The sequence below is a fragment of the Pelodiscus sinensis genome, chromosome 24 (genome assembly GCF_049634645.1).
Source record: "Pelodiscus sinensis isolate JC-2024 chromosome 24, ASM4963464v1, whole genome shotgun sequence".
In the NCBI taxonomy this organism is placed as follows: Eukaryota; Metazoa; Chordata; order Testudines; family Trionychidae; genus Pelodiscus; species Pelodiscus sinensis.
In genome coordinates, this window is record NC_134734.1 from 7,494,017 (window position 1) to 7,512,430 (window position 18,414).

Here is an 18,414-nt window from a genome sequence, read left to right on the forward strand (position 1 = left end):
TCCCCAAGTGTCCCCACCCATCCTATACTCCAAGCACCTGGTGCTCCCACCTGTCCCATACTCCACACTGTTCCCTGAGCACCTGTTGCCCCCACTTGCCCCACTGCTCCCCAAGTCCTTGGCACCCACATGTCTATTCTCCTGTCCAGTACACCCCTGTGATGGATCGGAGGAGTACTACCCTTTTCTAAACATCCCAGTAATCAGTAACTAAAGGGTTCAACCCAGAACAATGGGTATCTAGGAAGTGCTGCCAGGGAGCCAGGAGAGCCAATGGGAAGAAAGTGAGAGATTCAAATTGAAAGCAATGATGTGCCTGCTGCAGTTGTGTATGGTTTTGGGAGAGAAATGATGGAATGGATCTTGGAAGCCGGATATGGCTTCCTGCAGCAATATTTATTTCTACATAGGACGTAACCTGGGAACAAGAAATGTGAGTAGATAGGGAATGTGTAGCTAGACGTGATCAGGGTTGGGTTTTTTGTTTTTTTTTTTAATTTCTGGTTTGTGAACTTGGTGTTGAGTCCATGTGCCCTGCTTCTGCATACTGTTGAATCCCAGGGAAGCAATTCTCTGTTTTAATCTGTTTATTCAGTTACTCAGTAAAGCATACTTGATTGCCAGGTGTTACAAAGCATGTCTTTTTGTTTTGTTAATAAAATCACCTTTTTTAAGGCTATGATCTGATTTCTGTGTCTTACAAAGCAGAGAGGTCTGTGTGCATGTACTTGAGACTGAGGTCAGCTATTAGAAATTACACTTTGTTTTCAAGCTCTCTCCTGAGGGAAGGTAAGAGAGCCTAGGGTACCCCCAAGGGAAGACGTTCCCAAAGAGTCTTCCTGGGTTCAGAAAAAGGGGGTTTGCACTTGGATGCTGGCAGCATCCCATCTCAGGTCAGGGAATCTGTGACGCTGGGGAGTTTTTAAGCAGAACCTGATAGAGGAAAGGTATTTTCAAAGTCTTTTGCAGGCCCTCACCTTCTGCACTCAAAGTGCCAGAGTGGGGAACAGCCCTGACAGCCCCTCTGCTCACTGAGCTCCTGGTACCCACACCAACCCCTTACTCTGCACTTCCCCAGTGTCCCTCCCACTCACCCCAAATGCCCCTGTGATAGATAGGAGGAGTGCTGGCCAGCACCCAGTGACTAAGGGGTTAAACTCAGGTAGCTAGCAAGGGCATTGGCAAGGAGCCAGAACCAATACAGTGCTGAAATTTGAATTGTGTAAGATACCTTGCCTGCTTTCTTTGTGTGGGAGAGTTAAACCAGGAACTGAGACACACAGAATGATTTAAACCCAGGCAGGACTACCATGCCTCCAGGGAATTTCGGACATGGAAATAGACTGAACCAAGAAGAAATCATGAGTAAAAAAAATAGAGAAAAATGGATCAGGGTATTTTTTCTTTATTTTTGTGGTTTGGTTTGAAGTGCTCTGTGTGAATCCATGCCTCCTCTTCCCCATTCACCATCTAAGAATTGTTTCCAGAGATTTTTCTCTGTGTTTTAATTTATTTTCCTTACTTGCTCTGTAACACCCATCAATCAACTATGCTTTGTCAAGTATAGCTTTTGTTTTGTAATAAAAATCACTTTAAGGTGATGATTTGATTCTTGTGTCCTGGAAGGAAATAGCACAGACTGCAATTTGTTTCTCTCTTCTCTTGTTTTGTGATAAAAGAGCTTTCAATTGGGAGAGAATTCAAGTGTTCCCCCATTTTTAGGGATAAATCAATTGATGGTGGCAGCTACCCCCCAAAGTTAGCAAATCTGTGACTCTGGAGAGTTTTTAGAAGCAGAGCCTGTAGAGGCAAGGTATTTTTTTTAAGGTTCTTTCGGGCTCCCACCTTCTGCACTCGGAGTGCCAGTGGGGATCAGCCCCGAGAGCCTGGCACCTCCCTCACCCCATATACCCTGCTCCCAGGACAAGCAGATTCCCCAGGGTGGCCCACGGCAGAGACAGGCATGCTGGGGCTCAGAGAGGTACAGTCCCAGGAGGTGGCGGGGCTTAACCCCCGAGACAGAATGGATCCCATGAGGAGCTGTCACACTTAAGGAGTTCCCCCAGGAACCGTATGGGCCAAGTGTGAGCACAATCTGTGAGTCTGTGACAGTAGAAAAGGGGTGTTTCTCTCTTGGCCAGTAGAGAAGGTGGGAGTATCCATAACTGTATGGGGCTTAATGGCCACCACAAAGGAGAGCACAATGGCAGGTCCAATCCTGAGGACCCCAAGGAGATGGGCTTCCCTGCCTCTCAAAAGGAGGCTAAGGGCATTTGCCAGCTCCAGAGCAAACAGATGGTGGGGAGGGAATAGCCTTGGCTGATGGGCTCTCAGATATGTCTAGACTACAGGCTTTTGTCAACAGAAGTTTTGTCGACAGATACTGTCGACAAAGCTTCTGTCGACAAAGAGCGTCTAGACTACAGCCAGTTCTGTCGACAAAGCAAGCCACTTTGTCGACATGATAGTGTAGACACAAAGGACAGTGTAGATGCAATAACGCCTTCTGTCGACAGAACTCTGTTGACAAAAGGCGTTAATCCTCGTAGAATGAGGTTTCCAGCCGTTGACAGAACTCAGCAGCAGTGTAGACGCAGGTATAGTTTTGTCGACAAAAGTCCACTTTTGTCGACAAAACCCTGTAGTCTAGACACACCCTCAGTGTGCAGTCTGACCCAGGGGTTGGATGTGTGGATGGAGAGAGCTTGAACCAAGAGGTTCCCTCCAGCCTGGCTGAGCTCTGGACTGCCCACAGCAGAAGATGTTCTAACCTTCATCTCTCTAGACTCCCCTAAGCTTCTTGTGTGGTGTTCCACTTACTGAATGAACCTGGCTGTGTGGCAGTACCACGTGCCACTGCACATGCCAGACAAGGGGCAGGAATCCCTGCAGGGTGGGTGAAGCTCCCTTCAGGGACTCCCTGGAACACGTTGAGCAGAGTTTTGTGGGGGAAGCGGGGCTGCGGTCCCAGATCCTAGGGAGGCGGTGAAGTCACGTGGCTGACTTTGGAGGAAGAGGGAGACCCCTCGGGGTTTAGCCCCTGGAAGGGTCCCTACTACGGACAGTTCTAAAGTGGGGGGGCCCAATCCTGGGGATTGGGAACACTGGCTGCTCTCCAGCCACACACTCGTACACCCCAGTTCCTGAGCACCTGATGGCTCCTCACCCCTAGAGAGTTGCCCTGACACTGCCCTGCCTGGCTGTCATTACCCCCATTCTCTCCCACAAGCTCCCCTTCCCGTGGGATCCCAACCCTCACCCGGGGGTACCTGCAAGAGCTCTACCAGGTCCTGCTGGAACTTATCAGCCAGCATGTCCACAAGGCGGCTGCGGGCCAAGTCCACCCGGCTGTAGAAGGTGAATTCTGGGTTGCAGAGCACATAGAATGCCCGGGCGGCAGCCTCCAACACCTCCTGGCCTGTATGCTTCTCCACCACCTCCCGCAGCTGAGCCAGCAGCTGCTCTAGGTACTGTAGGGACAGGCATTTGGAGAGCAGAGGGATAGATAGGCTCGGGAAAAGGGAGGATCCCCAGGTACTGCAGAAGGAGAAAGGCTCAAGGGCTGGGACTCACTGTCCCCTCTCTGGGGGGGGAGGGGATCTCCAGCACTTGCTGCATCACTTTGGGGGCTCCCCAGACAGCACAATGTAACCCAGCCAGGACCTCACAGGGAGCAGCTAACGGGGTCCTCTCTCTCCCACCCCACCTGCACCTGTTCCCATGGCATTGCAGGACCCAGAGCTCCTGGGTCTCTCCTGCTCTGGACTAGTCACTTTGGAGCCGAGACTCCTGGGTTCTCTCCCCGGCTCCGGGAGAGAAGTGGGGGGCTGGGAGCCAGGATTCCTAAGCCCCCCATCCTTGTACCTTCTCCAACCGCCCACTGCTGTAGAGGCTAAGGGTGAAGTAGTGTGGAGCCTGCAATAGAAGCGCCACCTTCTCGCCATCAGCTGAGAACTGTGGGGAACAAAGAGGGTGTCACTCAATCAAGGAGGCAGATAGATGGGCAGACGCCCCCCCCTTGTGCCTTTCCCCAACATGCCACCTAACTGGGAACGGCATCGTGAGGCCTAGAGTGCCCAGGGAGGGGCAAAGGTCAGATTCAGGATCCCTCCCCAGCTGCAGGTGAAGAGCAGGGGCTGGAAGGGCAGCTGGCTCTCTCCTGGTCCCAGGCCACACCTCCAGGAGATTCCCTCCTCCTCCCTCCATTTACCTTAGCCAGCAGCTGAGGTAGCAGAGGGATCAGGTAGTGAGAGAGTTTCTCCCTGTCGTCCTCAAGGGCCTTCCGCTCTCGCATGGAGAGCACCTGTTGCAAGGCAGGGTGCTGTGAGAGATGGCTCCCCAGCCAGGCTGCAGCTGCACGGTGCCGGCAACAGAGAGCCCAACTTGGGCACTCTGAGGGGGTAGTGCAGAGCAAAGGGGACACTGTTCATGTCTCTGTATCAATGGGGACATAGCACCCCGGGGGGTGCTTGCCTCCCTTCTATTGGGCACATTTACCTTCTTACCAGGGCTCCTGCCCACAGGCGGCTTCCCCTCCGTGGCCTGGCGCATGCTGGACACCAGGATCTCGATCAGCACGTATTCCTGCTGATCGCCCCAGCCTGCCAGGGACAGAAGAGTCAGCTGGATGGTAAGAGCCCTGACTCAGCCCCCAGCACTGTCAGGCAGCTGGGGCTTCCCTGTCACAGCCTCCCTGCCTCCACTCACCCTCCTCTGGGGGTTCCTCGAGCAGCAGCTGGCTCAGCCCCTCCCAGTCCTTCAGCAGTGGGGCTGCACAGTCCCACAGGCTGTCCACCAGGTACGCAGCATGCTCATGGAGCTGTGGGGAATAGAGACATGGTGAGAGAAGTCCCCACATACACCTTCCGCTCATCCCACCCCCTGCGCCCCTCACCTCACTCTCAATGAAGAAAGCCAGCAGCAGTCTGAAGAAATCGTTGTTCCCCCCATGGTTCCCCTTCTCCTTCCTGGCTTCCCAATCCCGGTCAAACTGCCTGCCAACAACAGACACAGAGAGGGGAGAGCTCACACTCCTGGGTTCTCCACCAGCATGGGGAGAGGAGTGGGGGCTGGGAGCCAAGACTCCTTGGTTCTCTCCTGGCCCTGGGAGGGGAGCTAGGATTAGGGTTAGAACAGAGGAGAAGAGATATGTTATCCCATTCACCAGTGAAAAGCACAGGCTGAGATTGCAGGTCAAGGCGAGGAGGGAGGTGAGTGGGGTGCCTGTGAGGGAGCCCCATATCCCAGAGTGGAGAGGAAAGTACATCTTTGCTGAGAGCCCCACACCCCTTGCTGGTGGCACTGTGACTCCACTCACTCACTTCCTGTAAAGGAATTCCCCGCCGGCGGCAGCCAGAGCCCGGCTGGAAGCGTACACCATGGGGTACACGGCTTCACAGTCCTCATCTGTCAGCATCTCCTCCATGTTCCTGCCCACAGATAGGGAGGGTCAGACTGAGTCTCCAGTTGCCTCCCCTTAGGGCTCACCAAGTGCCCTCTGTTGACCCCCACCTCACTCCCAGTTCCGCACTCACTGCAAGATCAGAGTCAGCAGCTTGATGGCCTCCACGCCCACATCTGGCTCTTTGTCCAGGACCATGGACACAATGCGACCCTGAGAGACACACAACTCAGAGTCAACCGTGGTAGCAGACAGTTAGTGTCATGGGGCAGCACTCCCCAGACAGACAGGCAAGCAGTGGGGCAGGGCCCACAGGACGGGCTGTGCCCAGGAGGCAGGACAGGGTACTCACCTTGAAGCGGCTGGTGAAGAGCTCCATGCGGGCAGCTATCTCCCGGCTGTGGTACAATCCCTGCAGGGCCTTCAGGCACTTGAGCCGCACCTCCCGCTGCTGTGGGGAAGAAGAGGCTGAGAGCCTGGCCAGCCTTGCCCCATGCGCCCGTCCCCTTTCAATCTCCCAGCTCGCTCCTGCACTCTCGGCTGCTGCCCACCTTGTCGTGCAGGGTCCAGCCGATGTACTTGAGGTAGCCGTCAGTCAGGAAGGAGGCGCTGTAGTTCTGAATCCAGTTCCCCAACTCCTCTATGCAGATGGCCCGGATCTCAGGCACTAGGTCCCTGGCAGACAACACATAGCATGTCTATGTGGCACCTGCCCCCAGGGCAGACAGGCCTCCACAGCACATGCACACACACTGCTGTTCCAGGCAGAACCCATCCTAGCAGCCCGATTCACACTGCTGCCCCAGGGTCACCGAGCAGAGCCCTCCCCGCAGCCTGACAGGTCTCCACACATGCACACTGCTGCCCCACGGTCACCTAGCAGAGCACTGCAACTAGCAGGCCCCCTCCTGATCTTCCTCCCCACACTCACCTGTAGCGATGCACAAAGACCCCCTTGAAGATGGCATTCATCATGTTCTCTATCTCCTCTTGCTGCTCCTGGAGCTAAAAGAGACAGGAGTCAGCCCTACAGCCCCTGCACCCTCTGCCCCAGTCCCCCACACTACATGTTCCCTGCGACTCCAGGGCTTAACTCACTTCCTTACGCTTAGCCAGCAAGGCCTCAAGCTTCTCTGTGGCCCGGCGGCTCGGCCCTTTGCTCCTCTCAGACTCGTACTGCCGCTGGTTATTGTCTTTGTGCAGGCTCACACCCAACGCCACCATCACCAGAGCCGTCATCAGCTTCATGGCTGGCAAAGAACACAAAGCGAGCAAGCGGGGAGCTCTGCATGAACCCCTATCACAGAGCCCCAGGATCCAGGCCCCTGCTTTGGAACAGTCTTGAGACAGGACCCTTCAGGGACCAGACCCCAAGGGTCACCCTTTCTCCAGGCTTGGCTACAGGGCTTCCCCACCTCCCTAAGCTGGAGCACTGGCCTGAAGCCTCCTGCTTCCCACCAAGCTCTGCTCAACGTGTAGCAGGGAGCCGCCCACCTCAGCCACCCTGAATGGATTCCTGCCCCTTATTCAGCACGTGCAGTGGCACACGGTGCTGCCACACAGCCAGGTTCGTTCAGTAAGGGGAACACTGCACAGGAAGCTTAAGGGAGTCAAGAGAGATGAAGGTTAGAACATCATCCGCTGGGGGCAGCCCAGAGCTCAGCCAGGCTGAAGGAAACCTCTTGGTTCAAGCTCTCTCCATCCACACATCCGCCCCCTGGGTCAGACTGCAGTGAGAGCCCAGCAAAGGCTAGTCCCTCCCCACTATCTGTTTGCTCTGGAGCTGGGATATGCCCTTAGCTTCCTTTTGAGAGGCAGGGAAGCCCATTTCCCCAGATCCTGGCTTGCTAGGTGCCCATATCCTGGCAACTGGATCTGCCATTGTGTTCTCAGATGTGCCAGAGATATGGGACCAAAGGGCCAGACAGTTAGCACTCACCCCTCTTTCTCCTAGCCTGTCTGAGAGCAAACAGTCTTCCCCCTCATACACTGGGTAACAATGTGGCAGACAGGAGAAACTGAGGCATAAACAGGATTAAAAAATATTACAAAATCCCCTACCATTCGCCTCTGCAGAGAGGTTTTCTGGGGGCTCCCAGCCCTCAGCCCACACCCTACAACACAGCCTGGGTCTTCCTCGCCATCAGAGTAGGAGCCAGGCATCCTGCTCGGAGTGCTCCCCTGTAGTTGCACTGCCAGGGCAATTGCTGTTTGCAATCCTGGGATAGGACTCACCTGCGAAGGTGCTGGTGTGGCGGAAGGCGCGCACCTGGGAGTCGGAAAGGCCCGTAAGGAGGGAGATGAGGGTGTCCATGAGGTACTCATCATAGATTATGCTGTATTGGCAGCGTCGCACCAGCACAGCCACCAGCTCACAGAAACCCACCCGGAACTTCCGCCAGGGGTGGCTGGTCAGGACCAGTGGGTATTCAACAGAGTTCTGCCATAGGCATGAGGGGTGAGAAAGGCAAGACATGTCACATCTGCGTCTGACCATTTTCTCCACACTCCCCCAAAGCTACAAACTCACTCCACCAAAAGCTACAAACTCATGGATCATCAGGGTCGCAGAGCAAAATAGAACTGACTCAGCTAAGAGTGAGAGCAAAGACTAGACCAGCTCTACATTTACAGTGGGCCTGAGCACTAAGAGAGAAGAAACACCAAGAAAACCCCTAGTCTGGGGAACCCTCAGGGCTACGCTGTGATTCTGTGATTAATCATAGAATACTAGAACTGGAAGGGACCTCAAGAGCTCATCAAGTCCCCTGCCCTCATGGTAGGACCATGCACCATCTACAATCTCTAGATCATCCCTGATAGATGTCTCTAACCTGCTCTTAAACATCTCCAGTGATGGAGATTCCACAACCTATCTAGGCAATTTATTCCAGTGTTTAACCACCCCAACAGTTAGGAAGGTGGTTGTGGTACATATAGGTATCAATGACATAGGGAAGGGTAGGAGAGAGGTTCTGGAGACAAAATTTAGGCAGCTAGGAAAGAGATTGATCTCTATGGTAACGTTCTCTGAAATGCTTCCAGTTCCATGCACAAGGCCAGGTAGGCAGGCAGAGATTCAGAGTCTCAATGCGTGGATGAGATGATTGGTGTAGAGATGAGGGGTTTAGATTGATTAGGAACTGGGGAAACTTTTGGATGGGGGAGCCTATACAGGAAGGATGGGCTGCACCTAAACCAAAATGGAACCAGACTGCTGGCACTTAACATTAAAAAGATAATAGAACAGTTTTTAAACTAAGGGCTGGGGGAAAGCTGATGGGTGCAGAGGAGCACATGGATTGGACAGGAAGGTCTATTAATAGAGATTTTCTGTGTTCTAGTCAGGAGAAGAGGATGGAAGAATGGGTCAGATCAGATGAGACAATTAAATGAAAAAGAGTCTAACATCAGGAAATGGCAGACAGATAAATAGTGACAAATTTTTAAAGTGCTTATATACAAATGCTAGAAGTCTAAATAATAAAATGGGTGAACTAGAGTGCCTAGTTTTCAAGAAGGATATTGATATAATAGGCATCACAGAAACTGGTGAAATGACGACAATCAATGGGACACAGTCATACCAGGATACAAAATATATCGGAAGGATACGACAGGTCGTGCTGGTGGGGAAGTAGCACTATACATGAAAGACAATATAGATTCAAATGAAGTAAAAATCTTAAATGGGCCTAAATGTTCCATAGAATCTCTATGGATGGTAATTCCATGCTCCAATAATAAGAATATAGCAGTAGGGATATATTATTGACCACCTGATCAGGACAGTGATAGTGACTGTGAAATGCTAAGGGAGATTAGAGAGGCTATCAAATTAAAAAACGTGATAATAGTGGTGGATTTCAACTACAGGCAGTCCCCGGGTTACGTACAAGATAGGGACTGTAGGTTTGTTCTTAAGTTGAATTTGTATGTCGGTCGGAACTGGTACATATTGTAGGGGAAACTATAGCCAAACATTTCTCCAGAGCTCAGTTTTATTCTCCCACACCTCACTTCCCTCAGTCCTTTATTCTCAAGCTGAGGTGTCTGCTGAGAAAAGCTGCTCCACATCTCCCTGGTCTGCTGGGGGGGGCGCTAGCTTCGCGTCTCCCTAGTCTGCTGGGGGGAAGCAGCTAATGCGGGGTTGCCTCACCCCATTTGTAAGTAGGGATCTGATGTAAGTTGGATCCATGTAACCTGGGGACTGCCTGTATCCCTATATTGACTGGGTACACGTCACCTCAGGACAGGATGCAGAGATAAAATGTCTTGATACCTTGAATGACTGCTTCTTAGAGCAGCTAGCTCTGGAACCCACAAGGGGAGAGGCTATTCTTGATTTAGTCCTAAGTGGAGCACGGGGTCTGGTTCAAGAGGTAAATATAACTGGACTGCTTGGAAATAATGACCATAATGTAATAAAATTTAATATCCCTGTGATGGGAAAAACACCTCAGCAGCCCAACACTGTAGCACTTAATTTCAGAAAGGGGAATTACACAAAAACGAGGAAGATAGTTAAACAGAAATTAAAAGGTACAGTGACAAAAGTAAAATCTCTGCAAGCTGCATGGAAACTTTTCAAAGACACCATCATAGAGACCCAACTTAAATGTATACCCCAAATTAAAACACACAGTAAGAGGACAAAAGAAGTGTCACCGTGGCTTAACAACCAAGTAAAAGAAGCAGTGACAGATAAAAAGGCATCTTTCAAAAAGTGGAAGTCAAATCCTAATGAGGAAAATAGAAAGGAGCATAAACGTTGTCAATTTAAGTGTAAAAATTTAAAAAAAAACAGTAAGAAAAACCAGAAAGGAGTTTGAAGAACAGCTAGCCAAAAACGCAAAAAGTAATAGCAAAATGTTAAGTACATCAGAAGTAGGAAGCCGGCTAAACAACCAGTGGGGCCCTGGGACAACTGAGATGCTAAAGGAGCACTCAAAGATGATCAATTCATTGCAGAGAAGCTAAATGAATTCTTTGCTTCAGTCTTCACAGCTGGGGAGAGTCCCAAACCTGAGTCATTCTTTTTAGGTGACAAATCTGAGGAATTGTCCCACATTGAGGTGACATTAGAGGAGGTTTTGGAACAAATTGATGAACTTAACAGTAATAAGTCACCAGGACCAGATGGCATTCACTCAAGAGTTCTGAAAGAACTCAAACGGGAAATTGCGGAACTATTAACTGATTTCTAACCTAACCTTTAAATCAGCTTCTGTACCTAATGACTGAAAGATAGCTAACATGATGCCAATATTCAAAAAGGGCTCTAAAGGTGATCCTGGCAATTACAGACCGGTAAAGCTAATGTCAGTACCGGCAAATTAGTTGGAACTATAGTAAAAAATAAAAATGGCAGACACATAGAGGAACATAATTTGTTTGGGGGGGTGGGGAGACAGTCAACATAGTTTCTGTAAAGGAAATCATGCCTTACTAATCTACTAGAGCTCTTTAAGGGGGACAAACAAACATGTGGACAAGGGGAATCCAGTGGATATAGTATACCTAGATTTCCAGAAAGTCTTTGACAAGGTACCACACTTAAGTAAGGCTCTTAAGTAAATTAAGTTGTCATGGGATAAGAGAGAAGGTCTTTTCGTGGACTGATAACTGGTTAAAAGACAGGGGAAAAAGGTAGGAATAAATTGAAAGTTTTCCAAATGGAGAGAGGTCACTAGTGGGGTTCCTCAAAGATCTGTTCTGGGACCAATCCTATTCAACTTATTTACAAATGATCTAGACAAAGGGGTAAACAAGGAGATGGTAAAATTTGCAGATGATACCAAACTGCTCAAGATAGTTAAGACCGAAGCAGACTGTGAAGAGCTTCAAAAAGATCTCACCAAACAAAGTGACTGGGCAACAAAATGGCAAATAAAATGTAATGTTGACAAATGTAAAATAATGCACATTGGAAAAAACAATCCCAACCATACGTACATCATAATGGGTCTAATTTAGCTAAAACTACTTGAGAGAGAGATTGTGGAGTCATTGTGAATACTTCTCTGAAAATATCTACTTAGCATGCAGTGGCAGTAAAAAAGCAAATAGAATTTTAGGAATCATTTAAAAAGGGATAGAGAATAAGACAGAAAATATCTTAATTCCGCTATATAAAACCATAGTATACCCACATCTTGAATACTGAGTACATATGTGGTCACCTCATCTCAAAAAAATATATTGGCACTGGAAAAGGTTCAGAAAAGGCAACAAAAATGTTTAGGGGTTTGGAACGGGTCCCACCTGAAAAGAGATCGAAAAGACTTAGACTTTTCATCTTAGAAAAGAGGATACTAAGGGGGAATATGATAGAACAGTGTTTCTGAAACTGTGCTCCGTGGAGTGCCAGGGCTCCGCGAGACATCTCCAGGGGCTCCGCGAGGTTGACAAACGGGAAACATCGATAGGTACAACACATACAATCAGTGGACCGCTGGGGCTTCGCATAAATTTTTACTCATGTAAAGGGCTCCGGAGCCCAAAAAGTTTGAGAACCGCTGTGATAGAGGTCTATAAAATCATGACTGGTGTGGAAAAAGTGATTAAGGAAAAGTTATTTACTTATTCCCACAATATAAGAACTAGGGGTCACCAAATGAAATTAATAGGCAGCAAGTTTAAAACAAACAAAGGAAGTTTTTCTTCACTCAGCCCACAGCCAACCTGTGGAACTCCTTGCCAGAGGATGTGGTGAAGGCTAGGACTTAAATGAGGTTCAAAAAAGACCCAGATAAATTCATGGAGGTTAGGTCCATCAATGGCTATTAGCCAGGATGGGTAGGAATGGTGTCCCTAGCCTCTGTTTCTCTGGAGGTGGGTGACAGGGGAGGGATCACATGAGGATTACCTGTTGTGTTCCCTCCCTCTGGGGCACCTGGCATTGGCCACTGTTGACAGACAGGATACTGGGCTGGATGGACCATTGGTCTGACCCAGTATGGCCATTCTTATATTCTGAGGGAACACTGGGCTAGAAACTGCTGAATAGGCAGTGAATAAATGTAGGCCCATTGCAAGTCTGCTATTCCTCTTCCCTTTGCCTGGATATCATCAGATCCATTTACTGGCTTTCATTTGAACCTTTAGCTTGAGCTTTGTTAAATCCTCTTCACTCCGGTTTTGTTAGAAACCCATCGAAGAGCCATGTACACAGAAGCCTTGATCAGAGGTGAGGCTGGCAGAGTGGGCTCACTGCTCCTAGGCGAGTAGCAGACAGGGGTGCACTGCAGATGTCCAGAAGCGAAGGACTGGGCACTCATGTAACAAAGTGAGGTGAGAAAGAGGGGACGTATGACAACCCAGAGTACAGAGCTCTGCTGCCAGCAGTTTTGGGGGGGGAAGAGTATGCCAATGAGCACACACAAGGTTCTCTTATACCCTATGCAGGGGGATTCACCCCAGGCAATGCCCCCCTCATGCCTCTGTCTCCTCCCAGCCATCTGACTGCTCATAGGGGATGAGCTCGAATTATATCCAGAAGCAGCACATCACTGAGTTCCTGCAGCATGGCCCCTTGTCCACCCCACTGTAATTCCTATCCCTACACTCCCAGAGCCCTGCCTGGACAGTTCCTCCCTCCCCGTCCCACCTCATCAAACTGCTCCGTGAGCTGCTGGATGATCTCTGAGTTTTGCAGCCTCCTGAACATCTCCTTGGTCACCACACCTGTGAGTGGAAAGAGAGAGTAGGTGGCACAACCAGCCAGGGCCACTGCCCTGGGCATCCCCCAAAGCTGTATGAACCCACAGATCTCTCAGCAGTTCCTCCTCCAGCAGAGGCAAGGCAAAAAGCTCAGAGCCCATCCCAAAACAAGCAGGGGGGGGCAAATTGAGAGATAGGGGCTGGAGTGTAGACTAGGGCCATGTCACACCTACACCAAGTTGGGCCAGGGCCTCTCACCTTTGCAGCCACAGGAACGGATGAAGAAGTTGACAAGTTCCAGGAAGCCAGCTTCTCTGTTCTGCTTGTAGCTCTCCAACCAGTCATCCACCACAGACTTCGTGGGCAGGAGAGGTGATGAAAGAGAAGTTGGGTTATGCAAGACGTGAAACACAGAGGTGTGACATGGCATTCTTTATGGGAATGTGAGCATGGCATAACTGGAACATGCTTTATGCAAAGTACTTGGTGTAAGATCTCACTGGAAAGTTGTAATCTACTGAACACAATTATTCCATTTCTAAATATCCTCAGTTAGAAATATGCAGTCTAAACCTGCGCTACTAATGTAGCCATGATAAGTGAGGGCTACTACTCAGGATAGTAATCTGCAAATAGACTTGTTTTGCTGCAAGCCTGGGAAGCAGGGCTAGGGGTGGGTCCTACCAAGATCTGCAGCCACATCACCTAAGGCTGGGACCCATCTTGGATGCTGTACTTTTCCACAAAAGCAGAAGGAAAGTTTAGTGTGAACACAAGACTACGTAAGGGGGGGCAGTGAAGTAATCCAGGCTGGCAGTTCTCCCTGGCACCCCACCCAAGGTGATTGCTGGAAACTTCTAAGGCTGCACAGGGGGAAAGATGGGACCCAGACTGGAAAGGTACCCAGCCATTGCGATTATTGGAACCTACGGTGAGAACTTAGGTATAACCAGTTCCCTTAGTACATTAATGTTTGTGTGTTCTGTTGAATTGTACTTAGTTTGTGTGTTCTCTTTTATAATCACTTCAACCCTGCTTTTTATACTTAATCATACTACTGTATTTTGTTTAACAACAAACCCAGTGTAAGTATCTTTACTTGAAGAGGTCAGGAGTCTGTGCATCTCTCTTTCCACTGAGAAGGAGGATGAATTTCATGAACTTACGCTGTACAGATCTGTATGGATTTATCTAGGGCTCAGCTCCCAAAAGGGCTGTGTACTTGAATGCTGAGTAAAGACCTCATGCTGTGCTGCAGCCTAGGAGTGTGGTCCTGTCCCAATGTCTATGATGTAGTAAGCTAGCACACCTGGCTCAATAAGACAGAGTTACAGGGTCTCCAGGCTGTCAGGGAAAGCAGGCTCAGTACCGTCTTGGCACATCAGGTGACAGTCCTAAGGGGATCCTGACCTGTCACAATGGGCTGGACACTCACAGTGAGTCAGCAGAGCCAGGGAGAGAATCCAGAAGTCATGGCTCCCAGCCCTCCTCCAAACCACCAGCCCCACTCTTCTTCCACATCCAAGGAGAGCCCAGGATTCCCAATGATATTCTAGTGCAGTACCAAAAGGAGGGCAGAACCAGGGAAGAGAAGAGGGCACAATTACCTCCATGGCACTTTTAGCTAGCCTCACTACCTCGAAGAGGTTGCCAGGCTCTGGGTTTTTCTCAACCAGGCTATCTCCATCTCTGCTGATGTATTTCCGGGGTCGCTTGGCTGTCTGCGGGAGGGGGCAAGGAGAAATTACACAGGCTGGAGTGCGAAGCCTTGGGTTTACATCTATCATAGCTTCATGAGAATTGTTAACAGAGTCAACAATGAACCCAAGTTGGGCGGATCCCAAAGCCAGGCAAGGTCTGGCCTAGCCTCCAGAGGAGGCTGGAACCAGCTCTGCTGCCCCTGCATCACAGCAGCACCATGGCACAAAGCTGGCTGCAGCAAAAGAACTGGGATCAGATTGAGAGGAGGCATGAAGAGGCCTGGGGGGCACACGGGAAATATACCAGGCTCTGGGGGCTGAAAGGCTTCCCATCCTCTTCTAGTGCAGAGACAACAGGGTTACCAAGGTGCAGCTCAGGGGCTGGGAGACTGGAGAGGAGGTAGACAGGGACCATGCATACCAGGGTGTGGCTAAGGAAGGTCCTAGCGCCTCTCTTGCTGCCCTTCTTGAGTGTGTCCTCAAAGTCACTGCCTGAGCTGGAGCTGCTTCCATCTTCACTGCTGCTGAGGTCCCTGTGGGCAGAGGATAGGATCCTGCCCACACAGCACCCATGGCCTCACTGCTCATCCCTCAGGACCCAGCCAGGCTGCTTGCACAAGGAGAACACAGCTCCCCAACACTGTCCCATGACCCCAGCCATAGACTGATGCCTCCAAGATGAGGGGGTGCAGGGATGGCCATCTAGGGGAACAGGGAAGGGACATACGAGGACACCCTGTTTAGCAATCAATATTTTGGCAGGGGCACTGAGGGACATTGCACCTCCTAGGTACTATCACGAGTCACTCACAGCCCAAGGTATCCCATAATGCAGTGGTGCTCAACCTTTTTTAATTCATGACCTCCTCCCCCCCCCCCCCCCGGGCTGGGAAAATTTTGGTTGAGCAAAAAAAAAGGGGGGGCGCGTGCTGGGAACATTTTGTTGCGGCCCCTTGAATTTAAAGCACCAGTCTGTTCCCCTGCTGATCCCCTGCCACACATACATTGGGCGCCAAGCCAAGAAAACAAAATGGCGTCCGGGCCGGTGCTGCAACCCCCCAGGAATACAGCTTCAACCCCCTTGGGGGTTGTGACCCACAGTTGCGCGCCACTGGGTGCATGAGACCACTCTAGCAAGCCATGTGGCCTCAGGACTGCCCACGCATACAAATGTAAGACTGGAAGGGGTGTATGGAGTTCCCTAGGCCAGCCCCCTGCTCTAAGACAGTTCTAGGTATTATCTAAACCAGTGGGTTTCAAATTGAGTACAACTATCCCTACGTGCACACGAGCTTTTGTCGAAGGATGGGGGTAGGCAAGAAAAACCCTGTAATGTTAGGCAAAGCACCATGTTAACAACTTTTTCTGTTTTCCTGGGTCTATCAAGAGTCAGTTATTCTCAGATGGGAGTACGCAGTATGTTGTAATATTTGGAATGGGGTCCACAGCCTAAAAAGTCTGCAAACCACTGAACCACATCACCCTTGACAAGTATCTATCTAATCTGCCAGAGACCCCGCAGCCTCCCTAGACAATTTGTTCCAGGGCTTACCCACCCTGACAGGCAGGAAGAGTTTGATAAAGTTTGACTGAAATCTTCCCTGAAGTAAGCCCACTGCTTCATGTCCTGGCCACAGTGCCAACAGAGAATACTTCATCTCCTCTTGAAAACAGATTTCACACATCTGAAGCCTGGTTTCACACCTTCTCCAGACTACACAAACCCAAGTCTTCCAGTCTCTCCTCCTAGGTTATGTTTTCTACACCTTTCATCATTCTTTTTGCTCTCCCACAGGCTGTCTGCAATCTCTCCACATCTCCCCCAGGGGGTGGCACCCAGAACCGGGCACAGTCCTCCAATAGATGCCTTATCCATACTGAGTAGAGCTTATACCACTAACTCAGACCAGGATATTTTGTTACATTTGCGCTTACATTTTATTTCCCCCCAGCTGCTTGCCTCATACACTCTTTCTAGACACTCTGCCATTTTATATTTGTGCACTTTCTTGGCCCTCCCTCAGCTAGAAATGTGCAGCTGTCACTGAATTTCACCCTGTTTCTTTCAGGCCATTTCCCCAGTTTGTTCATTTTCAATTCTAATCCTCTCTTCCAAAGCACACGCAACCTTGCTTGGTATTGTTCACAAACTTTACAAGTGTGTTCTCAGTGAAGATACCAAATGCTAAGCCCCAGGGCCCTGCTGACCTTCAACCTTCCCCACTGCTGCCTCTGCACCAGCAGCTCCCAGCCGGCTCCCAAACAGTCTGTATAGGGCTGGGAGCCCCACTCACAGGACATCTGGAGCCAAAGAAGCTGGCAGAGATCCCATCTCTGCATTCCCCTGCATCACAGAGGGGCTGGAACTGGTCCCAGAGTCCTGCGGCTGTACCAAGGAGGACACAGAGCTGGATGAGGAGCTATGAATGAGGGAAGATTTTTGCAGTGACATGGCGAGAGCAGGGCTGGATCTGGGGGCAGCCTGTAGGAACAACACAGCACATGGGACGGAGAACACGCCAACCACAGGGGCACACCCCCATGGACACTGTCAACTACAGGACACACCCAGACATATAATCCCCACAAGAGGAACCACCCTGCACAGAGACACACCTAGATGTTCAACACCCCCACAGGCACGGCCCATAGAAGGGTCACACTCAGAAGAGTAATCTCCCCTTGGGCACCGCCCCCCTGGGGACACAACTGGAGGCGTAACCCCCACGGGCACTGCCCGACCAATGCATAATGCCCCCACAGGCACCACCCCCCACGGACTCACACAGATGTGTAACCCCACCCTCCCATGGGCACCACCCTCCCAGGACACACCCAGATGTGTAACCCCTCCCTTGGGCACCGTCCCACCGGGACCCACCCAGATGTGTAACCCCCACATAAGCACCCCCCCAGGACACACCCAGATGTAAACCCCACAGGTACCACCCCGCTGGGATGCACCCATATGCGTAACCCCCCCAGGCACTGCCCCCCCAGGATACACCCAGATGTGTAACCCCTCCCAGGGCACCGCCCCCCCCAGGGACACAACCAAACATGTAACTCCATGGGCACCCCCCAAGGCACCCCCAGATGCGTAGCCCCCCCGGGCACTGCCCCAGAGGGATGGGGGAGGGGCAGCCTTCACAGATGTTTGAACGGCGGTTAGCTCATCATACGCCGAGCGGGGGCGAGGTCTCGAGTCCCCACCGACCGCCGGGCAGTCACGTGGGGGGGCATTCACCTCGCGCCGCTCGCCGCCCCCCGCGACTGACTCTCGCCTCTATCTCGAGCCCACACGAGAAACGCCACCTCGTCAGCCACGCGGAAAGCACGCGCTGCCCAGACCGCGCAGGCGCGGCTCCGCTTCCCGCCTCTTGCGCGCCAAAGTCAGTCGAGACTCACCCCCCCCGGCTCCGCCCATTTGCCGCGCAGACCCCGCCCATCCAAGGATTCTGAGAAAAGCCACGCCCCTCTCCTGGTTCCATCGCTCTCCGTAACCCCGCCCGCGGAGGGTGTAAGTGCGAGAAGCCACGCCCCTTGCCGAGGTAGCTACATCTCGGAGCTCGCCTGCTCCCTTCCCTGCCCAGCCTCTACCCCAGTAAGAACAGCTCCCATGCCATCTTGCATGGGCTGCTTGCCCACGTG

At 51.1% G+C, this 18,414-nt stretch overlaps 1 protein-coding gene across 6 annotated transcripts in view; it reads right to left on the reverse strand.

Annotated features, from left to right (window-relative positions):
• The window catches only part of STAG3 (STAG3 cohesin complex component), a 26,415-nt gene extending 8,258 nt beyond the window's left edge, over positions 1-18,157 (reverse strand). For 2 of the 6 annotated variants that reach the window (XM_075908015.1, XM_075908013.1), the window contains exons 1-19: positions 18,011-18,157; positions 17,058-17,245; positions 15,185-15,296; positions 14,671-14,784; positions 13,322-13,418; positions 13,011-13,087; positions 7,637-7,841; positions 6,500-6,651; positions 6,333-6,406; positions 5,953-6,076; positions 5,754-5,852; positions 5,535-5,614; positions 5,322-5,429; positions 4,895-4,994; positions 4,708-4,819; positions 4,498-4,601; positions 4,211-4,303; positions 3,865-3,954; positions 3,270-3,470 (exon numbers count right to left, since the gene is read on the reverse strand). In XM_075908015.1, the coding sequence (XP_075764130.1) occupies positions 3,270-3,470; positions 3,865-3,954; positions 4,211-4,303; positions 4,498-4,601; positions 4,708-4,819; positions 4,895-4,994; positions 5,322-5,429; positions 5,535-5,614; positions 5,754-5,852; positions 5,953-6,076; positions 6,333-6,406; positions 6,500-6,651; positions 7,637-7,841; positions 13,011-13,087; positions 13,322-13,418; positions 14,671-14,784; positions 15,185-15,296; positions 17,058-17,215 (2,100 nt within the window). In that variant the 5' untranslated portion in view covers positions 17,216-17,245; positions 18,011-18,157. Of the gene's footprint in view, positions 1-3,269; positions 3,471-3,864; positions 3,955-4,210; positions 4,304-4,497; positions 4,602-4,707; positions 4,820-4,894; positions 4,995-5,321; positions 5,430-5,534; positions 5,615-5,753; positions 5,853-5,952; positions 6,077-6,332; positions 6,407-6,499; positions 6,652-7,636; positions 7,842-13,010; positions 13,088-13,321; positions 13,419-14,670; positions 14,785-15,184; positions 15,297-16,971; positions 17,246-17,945 lie in introns of all 6 variants that reach the window. The other 4 variants (XM_075908016.1, XM_075908017.1, XM_075908018.1 and 1 more) reach the window with 4 other exon arrangements.
• Positions 18,158-18,414: the final 257 nt, after the last annotated feature.